Here is a 26,100-nt window from a genome sequence, read left to right on the forward strand (position 1 = left end):
GCCATAATGAATTCCGCTTTATTAAATTTAATGTGACGTCATTATTTTTCGTATTTTTCTCACTAAACCTATCATGTTGTTACGTAAATCATGGGGATTCATAGAATATGATTAGTCAACGATGTTTAGGTATCGGTCGTTTCATATTGATATTACCAAACCAACTACTAACCCACCAAAACTAAAACTACATATGAAAGTTTAGCTTTAGAGATAACTATAGATAAAATGAAAATTCAAGTTACAAACTACCTACTTAGATAAAAGATCATTTAAATCTCAATGATAAAAATAATTAAAATTCAAATGTAATTATTTTATTTTGTAAGTAGTCGTTAAACTGTATTAACAAATTTTAAACTAAATCTATTTATAATATTGGCTTGTAAACAAAACACAATACATCCACAAACATTTATGTTAACCGATGCCACATCCAAAGCTTTCTCCTCCATGTACACGTGACGTATCAAGTAAAACAAGGCAGAACATATGAATACATAAAACGTTTTCGGCAGCGGCGGACAGTAGGCTGATGCCAAGTACACTCAAGTGCAAGTTTCGCAACCCGCAATACCGTGGACATGAAATGCCTAATTAGAATATATCATGCGGTACATGATTATAATTGGTATAATGGAGTAGTTGGCGCCATCGGCTGCGTCAGTCTTCCATTAGGTAAACTTGATGTTAAGTAATAATACACTCTAAAGTTACCGTTTTTTTTTAATTTATACTTTACAAGTTAGCCCTTGACTACAATCTCACCTGATGGTAAGTAATAATGCAATTTAAGCTGGAAGCGGACTAACTTGTTAGGAGAAGGATGAAAATCTACGCCCCCTTCGGTCTCTACACGACATTGTACCAGAATGCTGAATCGCTTGGCGTTACGTCTTTATCGGTAGGATGGTAACTTGGTTGGTTGGTTGGAAGAGGTATAAGATCATTCTGCTGATACAATTATGGAGCTTTCTATGTGGTATCACGTCATACGGGAACACTAATCCGTTCGGCGATACATTTAAGCCTCCCTGGCACAGTTGGTTTCAAAAGAGAGATCTGGGGTTCGCTGCCAGCGCGGTGAATTAAGAACTTTATCTATACTACTTAAACTAATATTATAAAGAGGAAAGATTTAATTGATTGATTGTTTGTTTGAATTCAATAGGCTCTGAAACTCCTGAACAGATTTGACTTTTTTTTTAAATTTTTAGGAAGTGACATTATCCCCGATTACTACAGGCTATATTTTATCCCTGTATTCCTACGGGAACCGCGGGTAAAACCGCGCGGCATCTGCTAGTATTTTCCAGGTCAGACTGGTGGGAGGTTTCGGTCGTGGCTAGTTATCACCCTACCGACAAAGACGTACCGGCAAGTAATTTAGCGTTCCGGAACGATGTTGTGTAGAAACTGAAAGGTGTGTGGATTTCATCCTACTCCTAACAAGTTAGCCCACTTCCATCTTAGATTGCAACATCATTTACCATCAGGTGAGATTGTAATCAAGGGTTAACTTGTAGCAAAAAAAAAATGTCCTTTCCTATAGCTTATCTCTGCAGTGAGCTGGAAGGAGATGCTGACAATGATGATTGAGGCTTTGATTCTTATTAATTTGTCAACTTAAAGCTAAAAGCTACTTGTTTGAAACAGCCGCAAAAGCCATCACAAGCAATCGGTAGCAGCTGCGCCTTGCGACATGATTGCGAGTTTGCGTGCTATCAACCGTTTGTGATCACAGACAGCTTTATATATGTATTTATACAAGTGTAATTTAACTGTCTGTCTGTTACTTCGATGTAATGTGCTGCTTAATTAACTCGTAATATTTCAATTTGAGCGTCAGTAATACTTATTAACCAAAATAATGTGCCTAATATAACTTGTCTGTGATTTCGAAGTGCTTATAAAAATTTATTCGCTTAGTGATGACAGAATATAAGAGTAGAATCCTATTCTTATATTCTGTCATCACTAAGCGAAACGATTGGTTTTTGTATTCTACTTCTTTGTTTATTGTTTTGTTTCTTAGATTAATTTTTAGATTATCGTTAATTTTTAAACTAGTCAAAGCTCATCGGAGCATGGCAAGTTTAAGTTTCATACCCCCTCTTATAAAAAGGCTTAATCAATAAAATAAAATCTGCTTATTTTAGGCTATTGACCCGTATAGTGCTCACTATCTATGTTATGTTATTAGTTTATTAGCTTATTACCTATGCGAGATACAAATACTTATAGTTACACTACTACTAGCTACTAAAAATTAATTGAAATATCTTATTTAACATAGCTCTGTAGAGGGCCCTTAAAATTATTTACCTAACATATATTATATTTCAATCAAACTAATTCATTCAAATGTCTATATCTATCGTAAGCAACTAAAGATTTCAAACCACGTCGCGCGTACTCACTAGTGTATACTGACGTCTTATCATTACGACAAATAAACGCTGTCAAATTTTAAAACTATTTTGAAAGAGGTTTAGTTTAAACGATCATTATCAGGTGTTTGTGTTAGTGATCGGGGCCGACGGCGTAACTTTTGTAGACACGGAGGTGTAAAATAAGTAGCCAACTTTGAGCTTAAAACCAACATTATAATCTTAAAAATCAATAAATTACAAATAATGTACAAAACTGTTAAAAGTGACATTAAAAATAAATTACGATTATAATCTCTCCATTAACAATTTCCTTTTGAGGAACAAGAAATATAAGTTAAGACCCGCTTTCGAGTTGTAATATCGTTGAGTTTACTCTTTGATAAGAAATGACAGAATAAATTGATTTTGTCATTACGTATATCGAGGTGCTTTTGTTTTCAGTATTCTTAGTACGATCTTGCTCGTGTTGTATTTCGATCGATTTGCGTATCTATCTAAATAATTTTTAACCCCTTAGCGAAAAAAAAACTCCAGGTTTGACAATATATTTTTTTTTTATTCTTTACAAGTTAGCCCTTGACTACAATCTCACGTGATGGCAAGTGATGATGCAGTCTAAGATGGAAGCGGGCTAACTTGTTAGGAGGAGGATGAAAATCCACACCCCTTTTCGGTTTCTACACGACATCGTACCGGAACGCTAAATCGCTTGGCAGTACGGTCTCTTTGTTGGTAGGGTGGTAACTAGCCACGGCTCTCACCAGCCAGACCTGGACCAATTAAGAAAATCTCAATCGGTCTAGCCGGGGATCAAACCCAGGACCTTCGTTTTGTAAATCCACCGCGCATACCACTGCGCCATGGAGGCCGTCAAAAATAAATAATCCAATTTGAAAATATATTTTTCTGAAGTTAGTAAGATACATTTTTTTTTAAATTCGTGTGTGTATCAGTATGTTTCTAGAAGCTTTTTTTACTGTCTTTTTACTATGACTAATTTACTTACTTACCTTTTTTCTCACCAACTAAGCGAATATTATTTTAGTGCTCGAAGTTGGTATGACAATAGTTTAATTATCGGTAGGTAATTGAACCTTAGACCCTGGAACTCTTAAGGCACCTTCTCGATGTTGGCGACTAAGCCAACCTTGGCAGGATAACCGCGACGCGTGTATCCTCGTCAGGTGACCGGCGAAGTAGCTTCCCGAGGTCTTTTCAAATAAGTCTTTCGGATTAATTTATTAACTATCCGTTAATCTAACGTAAGATACTACACGCACCATAGAACTAAATAATTGCAAAACTGAGGTATGTTCTTTCATTGTAAAGCAGGAACTGGAGCGTAGTTTCATTCGCTGCAAGTGGGAAATCAATATTTTTTTTTCAAAAGAATAATAGTAGTGGTAGTAAAAAAAAAATATTGATCGAAAAAATATTGAGCAAAATTACCATAAGATCATCAATGTATATCCACATATAACTTTAATGATCTTATGGTAATTTTGCTATTATATGTCTTGCTAAAATCTGTCCTTAACAGTTGAATCATTACAAAAAGGCGTACCATATTCGTAATACTCAAATGGATTTGTATCTTTTTAGTTTTGCAAAATATATGTTCATTGTTTAATATACTCGTATTCTGCTATTGTTTGGAATACAATATATTATCATATTACATACAATTAATATTTATTCACTTTCTTATTAAATCTCACAGTAGTTTGCAGCAAATGAACGTTTATTCGTCGGGTCACGTATCGAAGGGCAATTTGTAGCTTCAGAACAACAATTACTGTCTGCATCACGAGGTGATTGCGAAATGTAAGCTTCATTGTTGTTGAGCGCCCTTTGGGTGCTTTACAACAACAGACGTTGCGTGGCCGTTGACCTTGTTATGTAATACTAATAATTAATCGAAAGCCTTAGTGGCTCCATGGTTATAGCGGCTGGACTCTTAAGTGGGTCAATTCCCGTCCGGTTGAACTTTGTCGTTGCTTCGCTTAATTAAAGAAAGTACAGGAAATATACTCATCTATACTAATATTATAAAGAGGTAAAGTTTGTAAGTTTGTAAGTTTGTCACATTTTTTAAATGGGGTAATCTTCGGAACTACTGGTCCGATTTTAAAAATTCTTTCACCAGTAGAATGCTGCATTATCGGGGAGTGTTATAGGCTATATTTTATATTGGTATCATATATATTAGCCGAGTTATCACAGTTTTTGTCATACAGGTCGGACTGAAAATCCTCTTAAACAGACTTATTCGCATGCGCTGCCTTAACTATTATGTAAAATTGAATTTAATGTATGAAGACTTTATGTATCTTTAAAAGTTCTACAAAAAAAGTCCGCGACACCTATATCTATATATATCTTCTATATATTTGCAGATATAGTACCTTTTGTGTTTTAAAAATTATTAATTTTATATAATTAGGTTTACGTCATTATTTATACAACTAAACTTTAATCCTTATTAAAATAAATTATTTAATAATCACAAGGATATTATGGAGATAAGATTTACCCTTTACAGTATGTTAATTACTTAAATAGTTTCGGAGATAATACAAGATTTCTAAAAGACGCAGAAATTCCGCTATATGACGCCCGGCGTTTTCATTTACGTAGTTCCCGTTCCCGTGTGAATATGGGGATCAAACATAGCCTATGACACTCGCAAATAACGTAGCTTTCTATTGGTAAAACAATTTTCCAAATCGGTCCAGTAGATCCAGAGATTACCTCCTACAACCACACGAACTTTACCTCTTTATATTATTATCATAGAAGTCTCTTGGTCATACCACCACTCTCGAAGGACTGGACCGATTTTGCTAAGGGTAGGAGTAAGATAGAGAAGTTACAGGGTAGGGTACGGGAAGGGAAGCGTAGGGGTAGGGTAGGTTTAGGGCCGGGTTTAGGGTAGTGGTAGGGTAGAGGTACGGGTAGGATAGGGAAGTGGTAGGGTAGGGGTAGGATAGGCGTGAGATAGGGGTACGGGTGAGATAGGGGTACGGGGAGGGTAGGGGTAGGATGGGGGTAGGGTGTAGGTAAAGTAGGGGTAGGGTAAGAGTAGGTTTGGGGTAGGGTAGGGGTAGGGTGGGGGTAGGGGTAGGGGTAGGGTAGATGTAGGAGTTGGGTAGGGTTGGGGTAGTGGTAGGGTAGGGTAGGGATAGTAGTAAAGTTGACATCGAAATTTACGCGGACGAAGTCGCGGGCATCCGCTAGTATTGTGTATATTAACAAAACATGACCATTATCACGGCCTAGTACAAGGCTGAATACTCTCCTTATAGGAGAGAGGATATGGAGCTCATACTCACCTACGTTGGTCTCATTATCGGAAATTAATGATAATAGTCTAAGAGTTCCTGAAACCCAGACCTTCCTCAATTTGTCAGACTGATCTATCTGACTGACTGACCTGACTGACTGACCTGACTGACTTTTATAAAATGACGAAGGTCTGGTTGTCGATGGTTCTCCGTCTATAATGATCGGGACAAACGGCTTAACGTTTTTGTACATTCGTAAGGTTCCTAACTTTGCGTTGACAATTTTAACTGAGCATACAATATAGAATAGGAAGAGAGGATTAATATTACATAAATCGACCTGGGCCTTGAACCGTAGTCAAAAGCCTAGGCAATCCACTGGACCATTCGAAGTAGTTTAAATATTTTATAAGTTAAATAAAAAGATATCTAGTTAAATAAAAACGTTTATTAACAAAAATATAAATTAATGTAAGGCATAATAAGACAATGAGTTGACTACGGGTAGAGTTTCATGGACAGTCGAGCTGTGGTGTGTTATCGACGACGTGGGCGCTTTGTATGACACCACTGGGGCAGAGTGAACCACCACTGGTGAGTAAGAGTGAACCACGGGGGTCAGTGATCCATGATTGATGTACTGGCTACTTTTTGTAGACGTTGTTTTTGCTAACGGTACATGATATTCTACGTCATGGGTGTACAAGGGTGCGTGTAAGACATGGGTGCTGCCGTGGTCGACAGTTTGGGTGCTGTGTGTCAAAGTGGACTTTGATAAGGGTACAACGGGTGTGTGGAGGACATGGGTGCTGCCGTGGTCCACAGCTTGGCTGCTGGTGGTCAGCGTGGACTTGGAGAGAGGCACGTAGGTGTTGTAGGCCAGGTCAGCCGGGGCGCCGGCGGCCATTGCCACTATGGCGGTGAAGATTATCTGGAAATTAAATAAACGTGTTTAAACTTGTTGATTTAATTATTTTTGTTGTAATTTTTTAGAAGATTTCTTGAGGTTACACATTGAATAATAATTTATAATAAAATGTAATTCTTTCTTTTCTACTTATGACCACCAGGAGAGAATATACGTAAATGCATTGCTCAGTAAAATAAAAATAAGCTTGTAATATTACTGTAATCTCGTAATACGTAAAAAAGTATTTTTTTTTCAATAGAATTAATGGAGTTCTTGAAGAGAGAACTAATGGAGTTCTTGAATATTTTATTTGAAATGGTGGTAATTAAATAACCAGGGAATTTTGTAGTTAGTATTTAGGGATCCGAAATTTAAATAATTTTTGTAAAACACGCCAAAACTCATAAGACAAAAGAACATTAAGCAAATCCAAAATGGATCCAAATAATCCAATCACACCTGTGTTTATAAGTAACTAATTACAACAATAGTGCAACGTACGAGGTATGAATCTGAAACCTTGAGGATTTCCATCCTTTAGCCGTTTTTGTATTTTTGGAGGCTGTTTGAAAACAGGTGAATGACCTTTTATTTGACATTTTATTCAACTTACAATTTTGTGCATTTTTGGGATATCTCTGTAACGTCTGGTATCCAACTGATGAACTGAGGGACGAGTGTGACCTTTTTATATGCTGTCCAAAATCCAGCGCCCCAGATACCGGGCGGCGTACTTGAGGACTTCTTGTGATAATAAATCGATTTGCACGCGTGTTACGTCATCCGTCATGTAATTGGCAGTTTTGCATATGGACTAAGAGCCTGCGAGAGTCAGTTACACCTCATCTTATGAAAGTTAATTGTGTATTAGTTATGCTCCTACCATAAGTAAGTATGGTAGCCAATTATAGCTTGGACAAAGCATCATACTTCAACGGTATCTGGATCATTGAAACCCGCTTCCTAAGCGCAAAGTCACTACGATCCAAACTCTATGATAGGAGCATGTGATGACAAACTTTCTGCCTTTATAAAATGAAGTAGGTCTGACTATCGTAGGCCCTCGGTCCAATACGGCGACATTCAGTGTCGTGTATTCCAAGTCGATAATCTCTATATCTAACCTTAACCAATAACATCGTACATGTATGACGTACACGTTTAATTAGATAGGCATTATTAATTCTAATTTATCTAGTTGGTCCAGGTGATATCCTAGTGCGGTTTTGCACTAAAATTTTCTGGGTTCGAGTCCCAAGTCGAGTTTGCGAAAATTAAGCTTTTAAATACCTATTACAAAATCTTCTGCCTGGAAATGAAATGAATGAAAAGTTATAATAAGCTACACCTCCGTGCCGAGAGCACGTTTAGCCGTCGGTTATTGTGATTATCTACATCTAGTAGTGATCTTTACCGAATCAAGAATACCTTAACCCATATTTGATTGTAGTTTTGGTAGCATAGCTACTAGTAAACATAGGTGGTAGTGGGTCATACCATGATAATGCTAAACTTTACCATGATAATGCTAAATTTTTACATGTTGTGAAAGTGTCGACATGAAATTATATAAAATGTTATGTGCGCCTAGCGTTAATATACATATCAGAGTTTTTGTGGCATATTGTACTGTTTTTAATGGTTAATATGTGTATTGTTGGCGTGCTTTAAATAAATAAATAAATAAATTTTAAAGTATTCTGCGAATAGCTACATCGACCCTAATTTTTCTAAATACTTTTAAATTCTTCTATAAATTTTCTAAATACATGTATAAAGCATGATCCACGTTATTTCGTTCGTTTGTTTGTTGGCATTGAATAAGCTTTGAAACTACTTACTGGACCGATTTAAAGCATTACACTCGAGCTCACTATTGAACCGAATATGGTTTGATGATGATCATACTTACGGATATATATTATTACACATCATAAGTGCTGTATGTTCTGTGATTATATTACTAATAACTAAACGGGTAAACCCGCGTGGCGTTGGTAGTTTATCATACGTTCGTTCACTCAGATTATTCTTGTGATTGTTTTTGTTGAGATTAGCATTTTCTATATACATATCATTTATTTAAGAGAAGAATTAGTTTTGAATATAATTAAATATATTATATTCCAAATTACTCGTAGTTCCAACAGAGAATCGAATCTAGGGCTCTAAAATTACATACCACAATGCACAATTACTTAATCTGAGGTCAACGCCATAGACTGTACCTAGTAGTCCGCAAACCTTGGTCGGTGTCGTGTCTGCTAAACCGATTTGCATAATCGCCTACATCGGTCCGTCTATACAAACATAATAACTAGCGTCGGTACGTAATTACCTGATTGGATAATTGCTATTATTATGGTTTCAACATGAAAAAAAATAAGGTTGGTTTTATTTGATAACAATTTTGGTCACATAATGAGATCCGTGATAGCTAAATGGCCTCTGCCTCCAATTTCGGAGGGTGTAGGTTCGAATCCGAGCCGGAGCATGCACCTCCAACTTTTCAATTATGTGCATTTGAAGGATTTAAATATCACGTGTCTCGAACGGTGAAGGAAAAACATCGTGAGGAAACCTGCATAACTGAGGATTTTCTAAATTCTCTGAGAGGACCAATTAACACAACCTCAACGGGCCCCGCCGGGGATCGAACCCGAGACCTACGTCTTATAAATCCACTTCGCATGCCACTGCGACACGTAGGCCGTCAAAACTTCACAGGATGTCCTGTGAAGTTTTGACCCCGGTTGATGGACTTGTATGTACAAGTCCATCAACCGGAAGTGTAGGTGTTAAGCCTAATATGTCTGTAAATATATTAGCTACTATGCACTTCAGTGGCTGTATTAATAAGCAAGCCATTTCCCCGAACACTCTGTTCAAAAAAGCTCCAGTACTACAAAACCTTTTTTTATGAACTAGGTTCAAGTTTGGGTAAGTCTTCTTTTGCACCTTGAGCTCAAGTCCAAATCAGGCGGCCTCCGTGGCGCAGGGGTATGCGCTGTGAAATTACAACGGTTCGATCCCCGGCTGGGCCGATTGAGGTTGTCTTTATTGGTCCAGATCTGGCTAGTGGGAGGTTTCGGCAAAGTTTATATTATATGCGCCGGTTTGACGAAAAATTTCGAAGAACATTTATAATAATAAATAGGTAACTAGGTTATCAATATCAATTGTTAAAGAAACAAAAGCTTTTACGTAACATAAATTACAGTACAAAATACTCTAGTCACCATCTCTTAAGAAGTTAGTTCACTGGCCTATTAGTTGCTCTCGAGCTACTGTAAAAAGGTTTGGTAAACTTGCTTATTTACTTCTGCAAAACTACTTAAACACTATTTAAGTAGTTTTTTGTTGTTGTGTAGTATGGATTATTTTTTAAGCATATAAATAAAAAATCAACATAAATAAAACATTGGAACCAGTTTCCTTAAATATTTATGTCTCTTTATGTTTCTCTTTGTATGATTCTTTGTTCTAGCGATAATATTTATTTAATAAAGAGTACGGGCCTCTATACTAAATTAATAACAATAGTTTATTGAACATTGTAGAGTCTCCTTTACGTTCAAACAAAACCTTTAGCAGGCAATATCTGATAAGCGTAAGTTGCCATCGATGCGACCTTCGGCTTTAGTTAGTGAACACTGTGTTATTGTAACACATTACGTAGGCCTGCGAGATCTTTATCATTACTATATTTGTATTAGGCTGCATCCACACTCTACGCAACTGTTAACTCTAATCTAAGTAGTTGTATGAAATGAGTAGTTTCCCAGTGGAAACTTTTTTTTTATTCTTTACAAGTTAGCCCTTGACTACAGTCTCACCTGATGGTAAGTGGTGATGCCATCTAAGATGGAAGCGGGCTAACTTGTTAGGAGGAGAATAAAAATTCACACCCCTTTCGATTTCTACACGGCATCGTACCGGAACGCTAAATCACTTGGCGGAACGTCTTTGTCGGTAGGGTTGTAACTAGCCACGGCTGAAGCCTTCCACCAGCCAGACCTGAATCAATTAAGAAAACCAAATTGCCCAGGTCTGTCTGGTAAATCCACCGCGCATACCACTGTGCCATCAAATCACTTATAGTAACACTACATAGTGGTAAGCCATTGCCTATATAAGCTAACGAATTACTCGATGGTCAGTTTGATAGAGCCTTATCTCCCATGCTAAGAATCTTCACTCTTGTTTTAAAGATACCCAAGTTCTGAGATTTCTTTTAAAGACAACACAAGATAAAATACTGTATAAATAAACACATAGCTAACTACTGGACTAGCAAGAATTATAAGTAATGTAAACTTTTCAATGTTCTTAATCTTATAATTAGTAGGTCAACGCAATTGCGTACTCGTATTATGGATAACATTGAATTTCAATTGAGAAATGCACGAATGTCATTGCAAATCACGCACTTCCTGTGTTGTTTATACAAAAATTTCGTATACAAATATTATTTATTGGTCTCGCATAAATAATTTATATCAATTATCTATTAATTAAAAATACATATTTTGTAGATCTCTAAACTATAGGATCTGTAGACAACTACGCATCGTATTGAAAACTTTCGCTTTCTTAATATTATAAAGAGATAATGTGTTAAGTTTGTGTGCTTAAAAGGAGTAATCTATGATAAATATATTTTAATTTCACACCACAACTACAAAAACAAGACTTACAAAACGCGGCCTTATGTAGCAATTTCTACCAGGCAACCTTCTAAGGATCTATAAACCGAATTTAAAAATTCTTTTACCAATAGAAAGAATGCCATCACCACCTTGCTTCCATGCTGGTTGGCCGGCTTTGTCTGTATTTATGTGGCTGAAAACAAAAACTGTATGTCAGTAGTGTATATCTTCAAATCAGTCATTACTGGTGAGAGATAAAGGACCTATTCCTATTTACCAACTAATTTAAATCACAGAGATTCTGGATTCGATTTAAAACTCGAGAGATTTTATATTACTATTTATTCTGACATTTTGTCTGGTTTGATTGCGGTTGAGGTCATTTACCACCCTATCAGCAATACATTCCGCCAAGCGATAAAGATAAACCACCGCAAAATGTTAATTTGCACCGCCACTTGTAATCGTTGTCAAAAACAAAAAAAGTTAAGTTTTTGTACAGAGTATATTTTTCCCCCTTAATCCGTTCCTACTTAGACTAAATCCATCGTACACATTAACTAAATCTATAATAGCCACATAAATACGAGCACAGATGAGTCCACTGTAATGGAGACATTATAAGCATCTTGATTGTTGAATCAGCTTTATTGCTTCTGCAAGGTCATCTGATGGAAAAGAAACATGTTGTATCTTGATAAGGATATCTTGTTCTTTTGCGAACTTAAAATCTACTTACAAAAATACTTACCAACTTCTGAGTTTTTTACCATCTTGGATTTAATCATTCATTCCGGTGATAGAGTCACTCGATATCAACAACATTGGCCTATTTTAACGGCCCATAGCTGGGCTAGGCCTTCCTTTCAATAGGAGAAACACCACGCTACTCCAATGGGGTTAGGTTGGCTTCGGGTGATAATAATATGTAATGATGATAATATGATATGTAGTGATAATAATATTAAAGATAATGACCGGGACCGACAACGTCACGTACTAAGGAAAGAGGAACTAAACCGCTGGGTACGCGTCCGAGGAATATCGATAACGTAGCGGTGCAGATCTCTGCGATGCCAAGCAGTCCTATGGTAGAACGGCAAAGATGGCACAAAATCAAACAGTTCCTGAGCGCAATTTTTTGAATAGAAAAAAGCTTTGGCTCGTCTAATCTTGTAACTACCAAAAATTCTCCTAATATTACTAAAAAGCTTTTAATACACTTTTAAATTTTACATAATCTGCTTTGATTTTTCGAACCACTAAATAAACCCTTTAAGGTTATAACCCTGCAATTAAGCGGTAGTAAGCTCCATAAATTTAATTATGTTTAAAATGTCTCCCGCAAAAACGCGTGTTTTAACACAATTTAACACGTGCGAAGGGCTTGTAATTTGACCACAATTACCGGCGACTCCTTATTTATCACCCACTCTCGATTGGACCACGAATTATGTAGTTGCGACATATTTAGCATCCGGTAGGGTTACTTGACGACGCTTGTGTAGTGTGGTGGTTCACAGCTTTTTATTTTACACTAGCAGACGCCACGCGGTTTTACGGAGAAATATAGCCTATAGCCAAATATGAAACAATTTTTCAAATCAGTTCGGTAGTTCCAGTTCCAAACAAACAACAAATCTTTCCTCTATAAAATATTAATATAGACTAGCCTCGTGGTTTCACTTTCGTGTAGTTTTCGTTACCGAAGTAATACAGGGATAAGATACAGTCTATATCACTCGCTAATAATGTAGCTTTCCATTGGAAAAAATATTTGAAATCATCTTAGTCGTTTAGGCGTTATTACAAACTAACATTCAAAATAAACGAGTACTTGTATTAGGATAGGATGTCTCTAGACTTTACATTGCATTTCTATATACTTCTATAAACAGAAGCATAGAGAATGTTATGTTTACGGAACTAATTTCATAGTGAGATTAAACACATTTGACCAGCGGACGCCCGAGGCCTTCAACGTGAAATTTCGTTTCGTTTTTCAAATTCCGCTGGATCCAAGAATATAATATGTTCTGCTCCAAAGTTTTAAGATATCATTACCAAATTTCATCCAAAATAAGAATAGGTTATCCTTGACAATTTATTTGGTCGTAATACAGTAACAGACAGACAGACTTACTTTTGCATTTTTAAAATGTATTTTAAAATCATGTTTCGGCAAAGTTGGATAAGTTACATGAAGATTTCATATTATCATTTTGTACTACCCTCATAATCAATAATCACTGGCCATGTAATGGAATTATATCGATAAGTTAAGAGCTCTTAACTTATGGAGATTTTAAGTGAAAATATTGTTGCACTTTATGGCAATTATTATAATTGGTTGCTTCGCGCGATCAACGGCGAAATTTATGACGCCATATTGGATTTATCCTCACTTATAAATCTGTAATTTATAGGACCATCTCCTGTGATACAGTGGTGTAGTTTATTGGCTTTTATGTTAAAGGCATAAGGTTGAATTCTCGGATATGTAAATTTAAAAATTTTACAAGACTTGAGCCAATTTTAAAAGTGTGATTGTAATGTAATATGTCTTTCAAATTAATCACATCAAAAAACCCACCAGACTGAGTCAATGCGGGTTAGCGAGCATAATCGTGGCAAGCGCACAGTTCACTTCAACTGTTAAAAGTTCTTGACAGCCCTTTTATTACGATGAAAAGATAATTTTTACACAAAATTCTTGTTTTAAATTACAAGTGTCAAAAGCTCCGCCGTATGTGTAAATGTCAATTTATACGACCGAAGTGCAGTATAATTAGCTGTAATGATTTAATTAATTTGTTCGCTTGTTTTATCTTAAGCTCCAATGTAAGAGACTATATTACATATTTTTAGATTAACAAGTAGGTATCGTCGGATTTAATTAGATTTTGCGTCATGGATCATGAACTCTTGGATTGGTCTATCAAATATTGGGCATTTCTATATCTTCCAAGAAATTCTCATTGTCATGTTAATGATGATGAATTCAGGATAGTTCGAAATGTAGGTTTTATAGTGGACGCCTGCAACCTCGTTCCGTTCGCGTGAAATTATACAAAATCCAAAATACATTATTATTATGAATTCGAAGTAGTATATATATACTACTTCGAATTCATAATACCTCAAATATCATGCAAACTTTTCAAAATCGTTTATATGTGCTTACGATTATTATTTTTATTTGTATAACGGCTATAATTATTATAGTCTACTTTCTTCCATAGCAAGTACGGATGGCCTTACTGGCTGATTAGCAAACCGTGATAGCAAATTCGAATGAAAGATAGCAAATTAAGAATTGTTAATGTGCGACCTTAAGAGCTTTTATTTAAAGTCTTTATTTGGTTGGTGGTGTGATATGTATAAGTTTGTATGCAAGGCGTATAATTATACTATTTTTATGTCAATGTCACGAAGTCCGCGAATGGCTACTGTCATTATATCTGTGACAGATTTTAAGGCGCCAAAATTTTTTATCCACAGCAATAAATGATACCGACTTAATGCCAACATATAATTACAATATCGATTTATTTGCGATATTTACCCAAAAGAACTTGGATTTTACAACTATTGCAAATAAATTACTGCCCTTTACTGACAGTTAAGCGTAGGATACACGTGAGTGAAATCTTGAGTGATGAATATTCTCTACAACTCAGTGATATCTCTTGTTTTTAAGTTTTCTGTAATGTTTACTTACCTATGCTCGTTAAATATATTTATGCTTGTTTTGTTCCTCTATTTTTTTATTTCTGGTCGCTCAGATGTTACTTATTTTATTTATATGGTATATAATAATATAAGGTAAAGTCTAAATATTATGCCAAAAAAATAATTTCAAGCGTATGAAGTCGCGTTATCTTCGTTAGTTTATCTTATAGTTTAATATTTGATTAAACAAAATTAACAAAATATTAAACTTGAGGTTTTGTATTAATTTAAGTCGTTTCTGAAAGAGCTACATGAAAGAACTCTGTCTGAAAAACCTTAATCTTTATGATATTTTTTATACATCACTGGGTTAGCACCGCCTTCAAAGTGATTAGCAGGTAGAACGTAATATGATATTATTTTTCGCTTTTTAGTTTAGTTGGTACGCGTTATGTTTTTGAAGTCAGTGTTCAGTCTTAATTACGGTGTTGTACGGTTTCTTTCATCGGGTCAAGGAATTACATTAAAATAATAAAATAATTACAGTACATTAAAGTAATAAGGAGACAGAGAAGCTCTGGACAGGAAACACTGGCGGGAGCTGGAGGAGGCCTTTGCCATGAGGCACAATGAGATTAGGGACATAATTTAAATGTACAAAATCTTCATTAATAAAGGCTATTTTATTTAATTAAAGTAATAACAGTGGTCTCAGAAATGTAAGGTAGATAATAAATGGTATCAAGTGCTTGTCATCTAGCCCCACATTATGCACTAGGCTTTAGCTAACGATGACACGCGTTACTTCGTTCATTTATATTTAACGTTTTACGTGTGAAATATAAACTTCGTATGAACTATAAACCGCCGTTTATTTCGGTTTCATTCCGTTCGAATGGGCTATTGATTATTATTCGACTATAAAAACGCTAATAAAGTGCTGTGTTTATGCTGATTTTGGAGGCTATGTAATAAATTTAATTCAAAATAAAAGCCGTTTACCTAAAGTAACAAAACAGAATGTAGCGAAAATTAAGTCTTTACCCGCAGAATATAAATCATCATTAAATTAAAAAGCAAGTTTAAATTATTGTAGCCTAAGTACAATTAAGCCACTGTATATTTTTAATTAAAAGAATAATAATATTATTTTCAAATAGTAGTATGCTTGCTGGATTTTATATAGTTTCAACTATTTCAATTTTTGGTATCCATAATTTACTTTTTTGCAAGATTTTCCACGTGGCTTTTAAAGTGTACAAAGTACCTACAGTATGGCCAAAGAGATGCGTAACACAAGATTTATATGCGTTTAAAATTGCCTGCTTATTTATACAGTTGGGTAACTTGATCGATGACATTACTCATTATCTTTTATATCTTTTCACAGAACAATGGAAAAACATAGACAGACAAACGGACTTACTAAAAACGTAACTACCAAATTAGAGTCATTCGGGTATTTGATTTTCTATTTTTTGTCCTTTAGGTTGTTCTTGTATACTTACAACAACAACCTAAATAACCTACTTGGCCCCTGAGCTCTTTGCTAATTTCATCCAGATTCGTTAAGCCTTTCTGGCATGATTGAATAACAAACATCCATTTACCAAAATTTTAGAGATGACCTGAACTGATCCTTGTAAAGGTTAATTGTTAAGTATCTGGATTGACTAATATGCGTTTCATTATGTTCTGTCTAGCACATGGTTTTTGAATAAACATACAAGTTATACAAAATAATGAAATTCTTCATTAAAACGGATTTATAAATTGATTCCCAGTGTAGGCATGTAGTTTTGCATCTATGAAGTGTACTCCGTCTGTTTTCGTCTAGTCTGTGTCTATATATTATAATTAAGCACAATTCCTCAATATTCCTTTGCCTTTATAGGGTATTCAGCATTCTACGAGTGCGCTCCGAGATATGAACAGAAGGGCACAACAATAAATATTATTTTTATTACGAGCGGCTCTCATCAGTGCGGCCACGGATTTTATGTTTGCCAATTGTTTTTGGGTAAACTATTTGGGTTCCCTTGTCTGTATTTCTAGAGATGTGACTCTGGTTCCGAATATGAGTTGATACGTAAAATCGTTAGAAAAGAAAGTTTCTATCGATTTTACGCCTAAACCACTACCTATTATTTATTTATTTATTTATTCATTTAAGTTACATTTCCACATGTCATAATTATTACAAATGGAACCCTGTGAGGGTGTTGTACAAAGTAAAACTTAACTTAACATAACATACATATTATAAGAAATGGTTTCTCCAATATATTACTATATTATCAGCGAATAATATAGGCTGTATACTATATTCCTGTATTCTCGAGAAGTACGTTCGCTAGGAACATATAAAACACAACAATTGTTATAGTCCGTTATAGACATTGAAAACATCCATTGTGTAGAGCATTTAAATAAAGGTTTGTTTTTTAAAAAATATATGTGAGTGGAGGCAGGGTGCCTCACTCTAGTCAAGTGTACCGGCCACGCGCCATTTGGGACGCGATACCATTGGATGAGAGTTACGTGATCATTTTCTATTGGTCGATCGCCGCCACGTCCGTCCGTTATGGTGGTAACGTTTTACAAACTTAATTACTTAAAGAGTGTATAATCAAAACCTAATTACATGAAAACTTGATTCTAAATTTATTAAATTAATTAACTTAGATTTTGCTGAACGTTAGGACAGCAAAATCTCAACATAGAACTTAAAGAGTTTCTTTTCTACTGCTGTCACCTGTCATCATTACTTGAGAGACTTATTATTAAATAAATCAAAACGGAACACTATTTTGATTGCAAAATCATTAGATTCTTAGATAATAAGTCGATTCGAAATAACTAAAGAGTAAACATGATAATTATTAGGTTTGAGGTTATAGATTTTTCAGTGAGCCAAGCTTCCACGGCGACATATATATTTTTTTAATACATGATGAAAATGGCGGGCTAACCCACGAAGTTTGTCTCTCAGCAAACTCTCGCAGTGTCACTTGTGGATGAATTATCGCCACGTTTAACCCAAATCGTTAATCTGGGGTTATGTTCCGTCCGCTTGTCCATACAAGTGTCGCTTGAACAGCTCGAGCGCGGCCGCTGTTGAAACTTTGCTTATTCAAAATGAAATATACGTGTCAAATGAGTTATTGCGGTAGTTTAACAAATGACAGTATTTTTTTATGAAAATATACTTTTTTGCACACAAGAGGAGATGAAGACCAAAAACGAGATTGTAGGAGTGTGTGAAAGAAGTAGTTTAATTGACGAATGATAGAAATGGTTGGAATAGATTGACCTAATTTAGAAAATATAAAATCCTAAACTGAATCTTTTTGTAAAGAATGATGGTTATATAAGAGTAAATTTACTGTTAAGCTTATTACTGGCTCTTCTTAACAGATCTTGCCTTCTGTGTCGGTGAGTCAACTTGACGTTACAAAATCCATTGTAAACTAAGCCTACTTGATATAAAAGAAATTTCAATTAAATTTTTATTCAAAGACTATACAAAAATCCTTCAAGTAAAATATTGGAAAGCTTTTAGCATGCCAAAGTATTGAAGTTATGTGATGAATCCAAACATCTCCCCTTTACTTATAGGAGGCTTGCGATCCCTAAAGTAAAACGAACTAAATCAAAACAAAAGAGGCAAAAGGTCGTTGAACCAGGCCACAGCGGCCGGTAACGCCGCGGGTCAGCCTAACTATCTGACGGACATCATTTGTCAGTCCTACTGACAGTCGATATTTTTGTACCTCCGACTGGGTGTTCGTTTCTAAATGGGATTGAAAGCTTTTTAGAACAGGGCCTGTAGTCAAGTGGCATGTCGAGTCTCTTTCTACGATCGCAAACGAAAATTCAAAAATGTATAGGAATGACATTTGCCATCGACATCGACAGGTCACGTGATCACGTTGTCGATCGGATCTGTCATTCCCATACATTTTTCTAGTTTTCGAAGCGTTAGCGTTTGTAGAAAGAGAATCGACGTGCCACTTGGCTACCGGCCAAGCTAATCCATCTATACTAATATAAAAGCTTAACTATTGTGTTTGTGTATCAAAGTTCATGGAAAACTTGGGAATTTGAATAGTTTCATTTAATGCTTCATCGTAATAAAAAAGGAAATACAATAATTCGATACACTTTGCATTCATTCTAATTGGCATTCTTGGTCGGATCGGCATACATTCTTACCTGACAGCTTTCGTTTTCCCTAACTCCTGCAAAAGGCGTATTTTTTTTAATATTTTTCTTGGTATAATATAAGAAATCATATCACCAGTTACCAGTTATTAAGCATCGGGGCAATCTTTTGAAAAATACTGTTATATATCAAACTTTAGTCTCTAGCGAAGGGTTGCCTTAAAGTTAAAGGTTTGGCAATTGTGGGTCTGAATCTTTGGGTAGTACCTATCTTTCAGTAGTACCTTCTCGTACTTAAAGTTGGAGTATAACATACGAGGTACATAAATTAAAAACCTTTACTTTCCTGAGTTATGAAGCTAAGTAGTATAATTATTATTAAATATTTTGTTTATGTAATAATTTGCTATTTATCACACATGTGTGTCAAACAGATAATACTCGTATTATATTTGTTATTGTCAGCTGACACACGTTAATATTGGCCCAGTTTCGGCCGCTGTAAAAAATGATCATTGACGAATGCCGTCGCAAACTTGAATAAATAATTTAATTAGGACGTCTCAAGGCCGACCGCTTGCTGGCGGGTGGCACACCGAGAGAAACACATATTTTTCATTATCTTTTAACTAATTTAATTCACAAAGTAACCAGAGTGACTCTTTATAGGCAACATACTGATGCTACTCTACTCCTTGACAAACGCACATACAAACATTTTTCATAATTTGTATTTCAAAATTTAACACTAACAACAATTACGTAAATTAATATAATAATCAATAATTACCGATAAAAAATACTCAAACTTATTTCTTTAGTTTTTGTAAACAGTTTTTTAAATATTTAAAAACATGAGATGCCATTTTTCTTGAATAATATTGAAATTTACTGATGCGACGGTTCGTGTCGCATCAGTAAATTTCAATATGTTCGTGTATTACTTTTTGAATTTTGTATTTTAAGCGGCTACGACACCGTCGTGTTCCGTACGTTCCATCTGTATAATTAATAGTGACAAATTTGTAGTTTAAATTATAATAAGTTAATATCTAAAACATATATTTAAAAACTTGCACTACCTTTGAGTCCAGTCTAATGTGAGAAAATGATTCTATTTTAGTTTCCAAAGATTTAAAGCAATTGAAAATTACCTAATATTAACGTGCACTTGCAAGTTTAATAAAAGCAGGAAGTTAGATATTCCATGTAGCGTCTTTCTTAAAATGTTCAAACGAATAAATTTTGATGATTCTATTTATTAGACACGATTTCTCTCCCTCTATGTTATAAATAATGATATAATCCATGAAACGAATCACAAAACTACTCGTATGTTTACGAAAAGTAAAAATCCAACTTATTATTTTTATTAAAGATTAAGGCGCCATTTGTTTATTTCGGAGATAATAATTATTAATTGTTTTATTTTCCCTCGGTGTGTCGCCACGCTTAGCTACGTTTGTGCACATTTGCGTGAACAATTCGTACAGGAGCAAGAGTACAGTCCCCATTAGTGCGATATCTTATCATGGTGTCAATCAGTCGTGTGCAATGCAAATGTCAACGCCACGTGATTGCATTTAATTTGCGTTAAGAGGAGGCCGAGTATACCCACAATTATCTGCCTCGTTGGACTAGCAGTTAGTTTTTAGGTCCTGGATTCAATTATTGCATCAAAAACAGTTGTACGGTTTTTACACGACATATCAAGGAACATTAATTTTACATTAATTTTATTTTGACGGCCTCCGTGGCGCAGTGGTATGTGCGGTGGATTTACAAGACGGTGGTCCTGGGTTTGATCCCCGGCTGGGCCGATTGAGATTTTCTTAATTGATCCATGTCTGGCTGGTGGGAGGCTTCGGCCGTGGCTAGTTACCACCCTACCGACAGAGACGTACCGCCAAGCGATTTAGCGTTCCGGAACGATGTCGTGTAGAAACCGAAAGGGGTCTGGATTTTTATCCTCCTCCTAACAAGTTAGCCCGCTTCCATCTTAGACTACATCATCACTTACCATCAGGTGTGTCAAGGGCTTACTTGTAAAGAATAAAAAAAAAATCAGTACGGTACCTCTGGCGGTAGGCATCGGTCGACGCTAGTTACCGCCCGTAAACCATGACTGTTGCCTATCACCAGAGTACAACTAAGTCTGAAGTTTGAACTATTAAGAGCACATAAAATGCTAAACTGACCCCATGACCTAATACTAAAATCACAGCATTATTAACCGTGCCAGGGAATTCAGCACCAAGTACCGGTTCTTCAATCTCATCATATTTCTCAATTTAGAGGATAATGTATAATAGGTGTGACATTGTTTTTTTTTCTCTCAGGTAAGAGTGTAAGTGGATTTTTTTTTATCAAATAAAATACATCTACGACCTAATTAGAAATGACAATCGAAGCAACACATTCTAAATACAAACCAAGGCATTCCCAGTCCCAATAAAATCAATTAGGTAGTCAAAGTTGCACATAATAATTATTGTTTTAAAATCTTCTAAACATTTTCACTTTACATTAACTACGACTTTTCAATTAGCCATCCAACTTATCTTCGCTGCAGTTGCAACAAAGATTAAGGTAGTAAATTCACCGGAATCGACCGACGATATTGCCTGGAAGACGTAAACTTCCCCGAGCGTTAACGATTTACTCTGTCTAGGAGGTTAATTGGGAAAAAAACAAGGAACTTGTTGTGGAAAATGCAAATTGATGGTCCGCAGCTTACGCCAAGCCCCGACTTATTAAGTTGAGTGGAGTTCTCAATCTTTTTTGTTGCGGAAACCTGAAAGGAAATTAAGTGTCTTAAGCTTTTTATGTTTTAAGAAATAAATACCTGGATTAACCGGACGTTAAAGCAATTCAGCTTCTTACTTTCTCACAATAATTGACATTGCTACCCCTAAAAAAAGTAGATTAAACGACAAACAGTCCCAAGAAAGCGACGAGAGTACAGAGTGTGTCATAACTTCTGCGTTACATGTGGCTCTGGCTCTAGCAAATAAAACAAACTTTTACTTTATGATATCTATCGAATTATATCAGTAAACGTAACCCGCCCGGCAGATATACCCTCGTTACTGTCCGCAAACTTGACCGATGCTCATAAAAGTCAAATACGACTGGCCTTAATTGAACCCTCTCGATCTGAAAGTAGGTTTCTATGAGATAAACAATTAATTCGGTTTCCAACGAACAATCAGGGCCATACAATCTTGGTAATTTTTTGATTAAATAGATTCTTTTCTTTTTGTTTTAAGAACTATGTTGGTTACACATTGCCAAAATGCCACACATGATTATATCAGCAGGAATTTATCAGACTGAGTTACTATTTTTAATGACTATTCGGTTCTCGGCGATTATTTGCTGCTCAGCAAAAATGCAATCTAAAATGATAATGACAATGGTCGACGATTATTTAATCCATACTCTAGACTGAATTGTATGCAGTCTTGCATCAGAACGCTAAAATTCTTGGCGAAATGCTTATGCTAGGGCGATAATTAGTAAAGTTGTACAGAGAAAAAATATGGTACGTTTCAGTTAACGCTCGATTTTAATCTATTAAACTTACGTACAATAATAGGCTATATATTTAAAACTTTTGATAAGCAATAAATATTGAATTTTATTAACATAAAGTTTTGTCATTGTTACAGATTTCTTGCTATCTGGTGGCCGCTGAAGTGCCAGATCACTAAGCGCCGCGCTCGCATGATGATCGTCTTTATCTGGATCTTCGCCATACTCGTCACCACCCCCTGGGTCTTCTTCTTCGATCTCGTCGTCGTCTTCGATGACAACCCTCACGTCCGCCTCTGTCTGGACGTGTGGCCGAACCCCATCAGCGAAGTCGTGTACTTCGTTATAGGCAACCTCATATTTTGTTACATCCTGCCCATGGTCCTCATCACGATGTGCTACATACTGATCTGGATCAAGGTGTGGAGACGAGCCATCCCCACCGACACGCAAGATGCACAAATGGAGAGGATGCAACAAAAGTCAAAAGTGAAAGTTGTAAAAATGCTCGTCGTAGTAGTCATTCTCTTCGTATTATCATGGTTCCCGCTTTACTTAATTTTCGCGAGAATAAAATTAGGTGGGCCGATACAGAAATGGGAGGAGGAAATGTTCCCTGTCGTGACGCCGCTAGCGCAGTGGCTCGGGTCGTCCAACTCCTGCATCAATCCAGTTCTGTACGCGTTCTTCAACAAGAAGTACAGAAAGGGATTCGTCGCTATCATCAAGAGCAGGAAATGCTGTGGAAGACTCCGCTACTACGAGACGATCGCCCTGCAGTCCTCGAGCACGTCGACGCGTAAGTCGTGGCATTACAACAACAACAACCACGCCTCCATCACGCGGAGGTCGCCTCCAGTCGACAAGAACGCCGTGTCGTTCATCTTCAACCACACTGGAGTTTAACTCTAGCGGTGACACGATTGGAGCTCAACCGAGACCGCCAGGTCCAAATCGTTTCCAGCCCGCGACGAGGAGACGTATCAGCATATCGAGAATTACAAAGAATTTTGTGCTTGGATTTTAATTTCGTCAGTTTGATGTTGTCCTGTGTTCAAACCGAGTTCGAGCTGTGTGACTATCCAATAATCTTGTAGAATTAAGTAATTAATAATACGAATCTGTATGTAATTAAGTTTTATTAACATAAAACATGATGTACTTTTTATACGTAAATGTTAATGTAATATTTCTGAAGCAGAAATATGTAACTGTGGAGCGAAAACGCACATGTCGCACAAAGAATTTTGAAGTGAAGACGCCTTCACGTGTGTAGGTAGGTTCTTGATTTACGTAGATTTGCAGTTTTAGTAGCGGTCATATCATATTTACTACATGATTTGTTTGCTTAGACAACAAATAGACAGGTCTGAAAAGAAAACATCAGTACCAAAAACAGATAACACTGTTGTATAACAGGTATGGGGCACAAACATTGTATAGACGAAAGGGGAGTCGTCGTTGCCAAGTGATGACGCAGTAGCTTCGTTGTCAGATGTCAATACGCCGATTGATTCACTGCACCAGTATTTAAATATTCATTTATTTTTTATACCTATACGTTATTTATAACTTTCATTAATTATTTGCCATTCCTTTCCGTTTTTCGCGTTTTGTAGAAAAATGTCTGTACCTGTTACTCGTAATTTTGTATGACTATCAAGTTGGAGTTAATATTTTGTATAATCCATCAAATATTATAAATATAGACGTTTTAAATTAGTAAAACGTAATGTAGGGTAGTCTTTTTATAAAGTATTGAAAATAACTTTTATTCGTTCATCGTACCTAATGGTAGTAATTAAGGGAACCATTTGTGACGTGTAAATGAGTACAAAGTTTGGCTGACAATTTGCAATCTAACGGAATAACGTATTAAGTTTATATTTCACTGTTTTTATTTTACCCCTGAATCATTCATAAATATTAATAATATTATTAAATTCCATGTAATTATCACTGTTGACGATATTTGCATATCTTGTTACACCCTCACCCTCTTTTGTTGTTCATTTTTATCTCAATCAAGAACAAAATATTTCTTCAGTAACTTAAACGTCTATACAACACGTCCACGAAGAAATCAAATAGTTCCTTAGATTGAAAAAAACAAATAGTGACTTTATTTTAAGTTATGACTATGAATTACAAACAATAAATTACATCCATCACATATAAAATCAATATTTATTTTTACAATTCCCTAAATAAATAGCAAAATAATTGTCAACATTGTATCTAGTATTATATTATTATTATTGTAATAATTAAATTAGTTAAAATTAATTAGTAAAAAATTGAGAGTTAATAAGAATGTAATGATGGTGACCGATAGTTTAATTTCATATTTTGTTAAAACTGATATCAAGTGATATATATATTAGTATTAATTTTAGACACGTATTACAACATTACAATGTTCATTTCATTACAATAACTTTGGCACATTGTAATTAATTAATTATTGTTTTGAAAATTATTAAATTTTTTCTAACTTTCATAATTTTCGCCTGTCACTTGGAGACAGGACGAATGGCCGCTTCGGATGCACAATGTTAAATAAATATAAATTTTAGAATAATAAATAATTATAGCAAGATATGGTAATCAAAATAATATATATTTAATAAAAAAATAATATTAAGTGAAAAAAAAATACAAAATATCTATTTACACATATTTTTTCATGTATGGCAATGTACTCGTAACAAGCTGTTTGATAGGTAAAATTAAGTTTCTTACAATAAAAATAATAATAATTGATCCAGTACCACTACAAATACAGCACTTAAATATGTAATATTAAAATAAAAATTTTGTATAAAAAAAGAAATTTTAAAAAAGAAATTGTATTTTTCTACTAGGAATGTTGCATCGATAGTAGGAGGCTTTAATTATAATTATTTACGTTTTATTTTTAAAATATTGTGATATTTTATTATTCTATTCCTAAATATATAGTAATTTTGTTCTTTAACTTTATATTTTTATGTATAAATACAATGACAAATATTATGTTTTTCCTGTATCAAATTTCAGTGTTAATAAATCGTGGTAGAATAATAAATAATGTTAAACATTACCATGAGCTTTTGCAGCAATTTACTTGTGTGTGTATGATATGGTATCACGACATGGTCAAAGCTTGCAAGACTGATGCGAGACACATCCTTCTAAAGGATTAAAAAGATATCTACATGATGTAAAACTTGATTCTGCTATTTTTGTATTTGTACAAATACAGCTAAGCTAAGCGTTTATTAAACGGTATTTTTAACAAACTTGGAAGAAAAGGAGTTCTGAATTTAACAAAATGATTGTTTTTATTACCCTGGACCCATTTGAAAAATTCTTTCCGAGTTTGAATAGGCAGGCCATGAAAATGGAATTCTGGACAAATCGAAGGAAATCTTGTAAAAAAATTCTTGAATCTCCCAAAATTTTTCAAGTTAAATGCATGAATAGAATGATAATTTTAAGCCAACGTTTGGATA

The 26,100-nt window shown here is 35.2% G+C and overlaps 2 protein-coding genes across 2 annotated transcripts in view; one reads left to right on the forward strand and one right to left on the reverse strand.

Moving 5' to 3' along the window:
- The window catches only part of LOC112046970 (neuropeptide SIFamide receptor-like), a 132,793-nt gene extending 107,303 nt beyond the window's left edge, over window positions 1-25,490 (forward strand). Inside the window, exon 3 of the mRNA XM_024083846.2 lies at window positions 22,744-25,490. Within this exon, the coding sequence (XP_023939614.2) occupies window positions 22,744-23,512 (769 nt within the window). The 3' untranslated portion in view covers window positions 23,513-25,490. The remainder of the gene's footprint in view (window positions 1-22,743) is intronic.
- On the reverse strand, window positions 6,111-7,360 carry LOC112046992 (uncharacterized). The gene is made up of 2 exons (XM_024083875.2): window positions 7,201-7,360; window positions 6,111-6,608 (listed from the first exon to the last, which is right to left on the reverse strand). The coding sequence occupies exons 1-2, from the start codon at window positions 7,210-7,212 to the stop codon at window positions 6,144-6,146; spliced, it is 477 nt and encodes a 158-aa protein (XP_023939643.1). The 5' UTR covers window positions 7,213-7,360; the 3' UTR covers window positions 6,111-6,143.
- Window positions 25,491-26,100: the final 610 nt, after the last annotated feature.

Source organism: Bicyclus anynana, chromosome 10, assembly GCF_947172395.1.
Source record: "Bicyclus anynana chromosome 10, ilBicAnyn1.1, whole genome shotgun sequence".
NCBI classification, from domain to species: domain Eukaryota; kingdom Metazoa; phylum Arthropoda; class Insecta; order Lepidoptera; family Nymphalidae; genus Bicyclus; species Bicyclus anynana.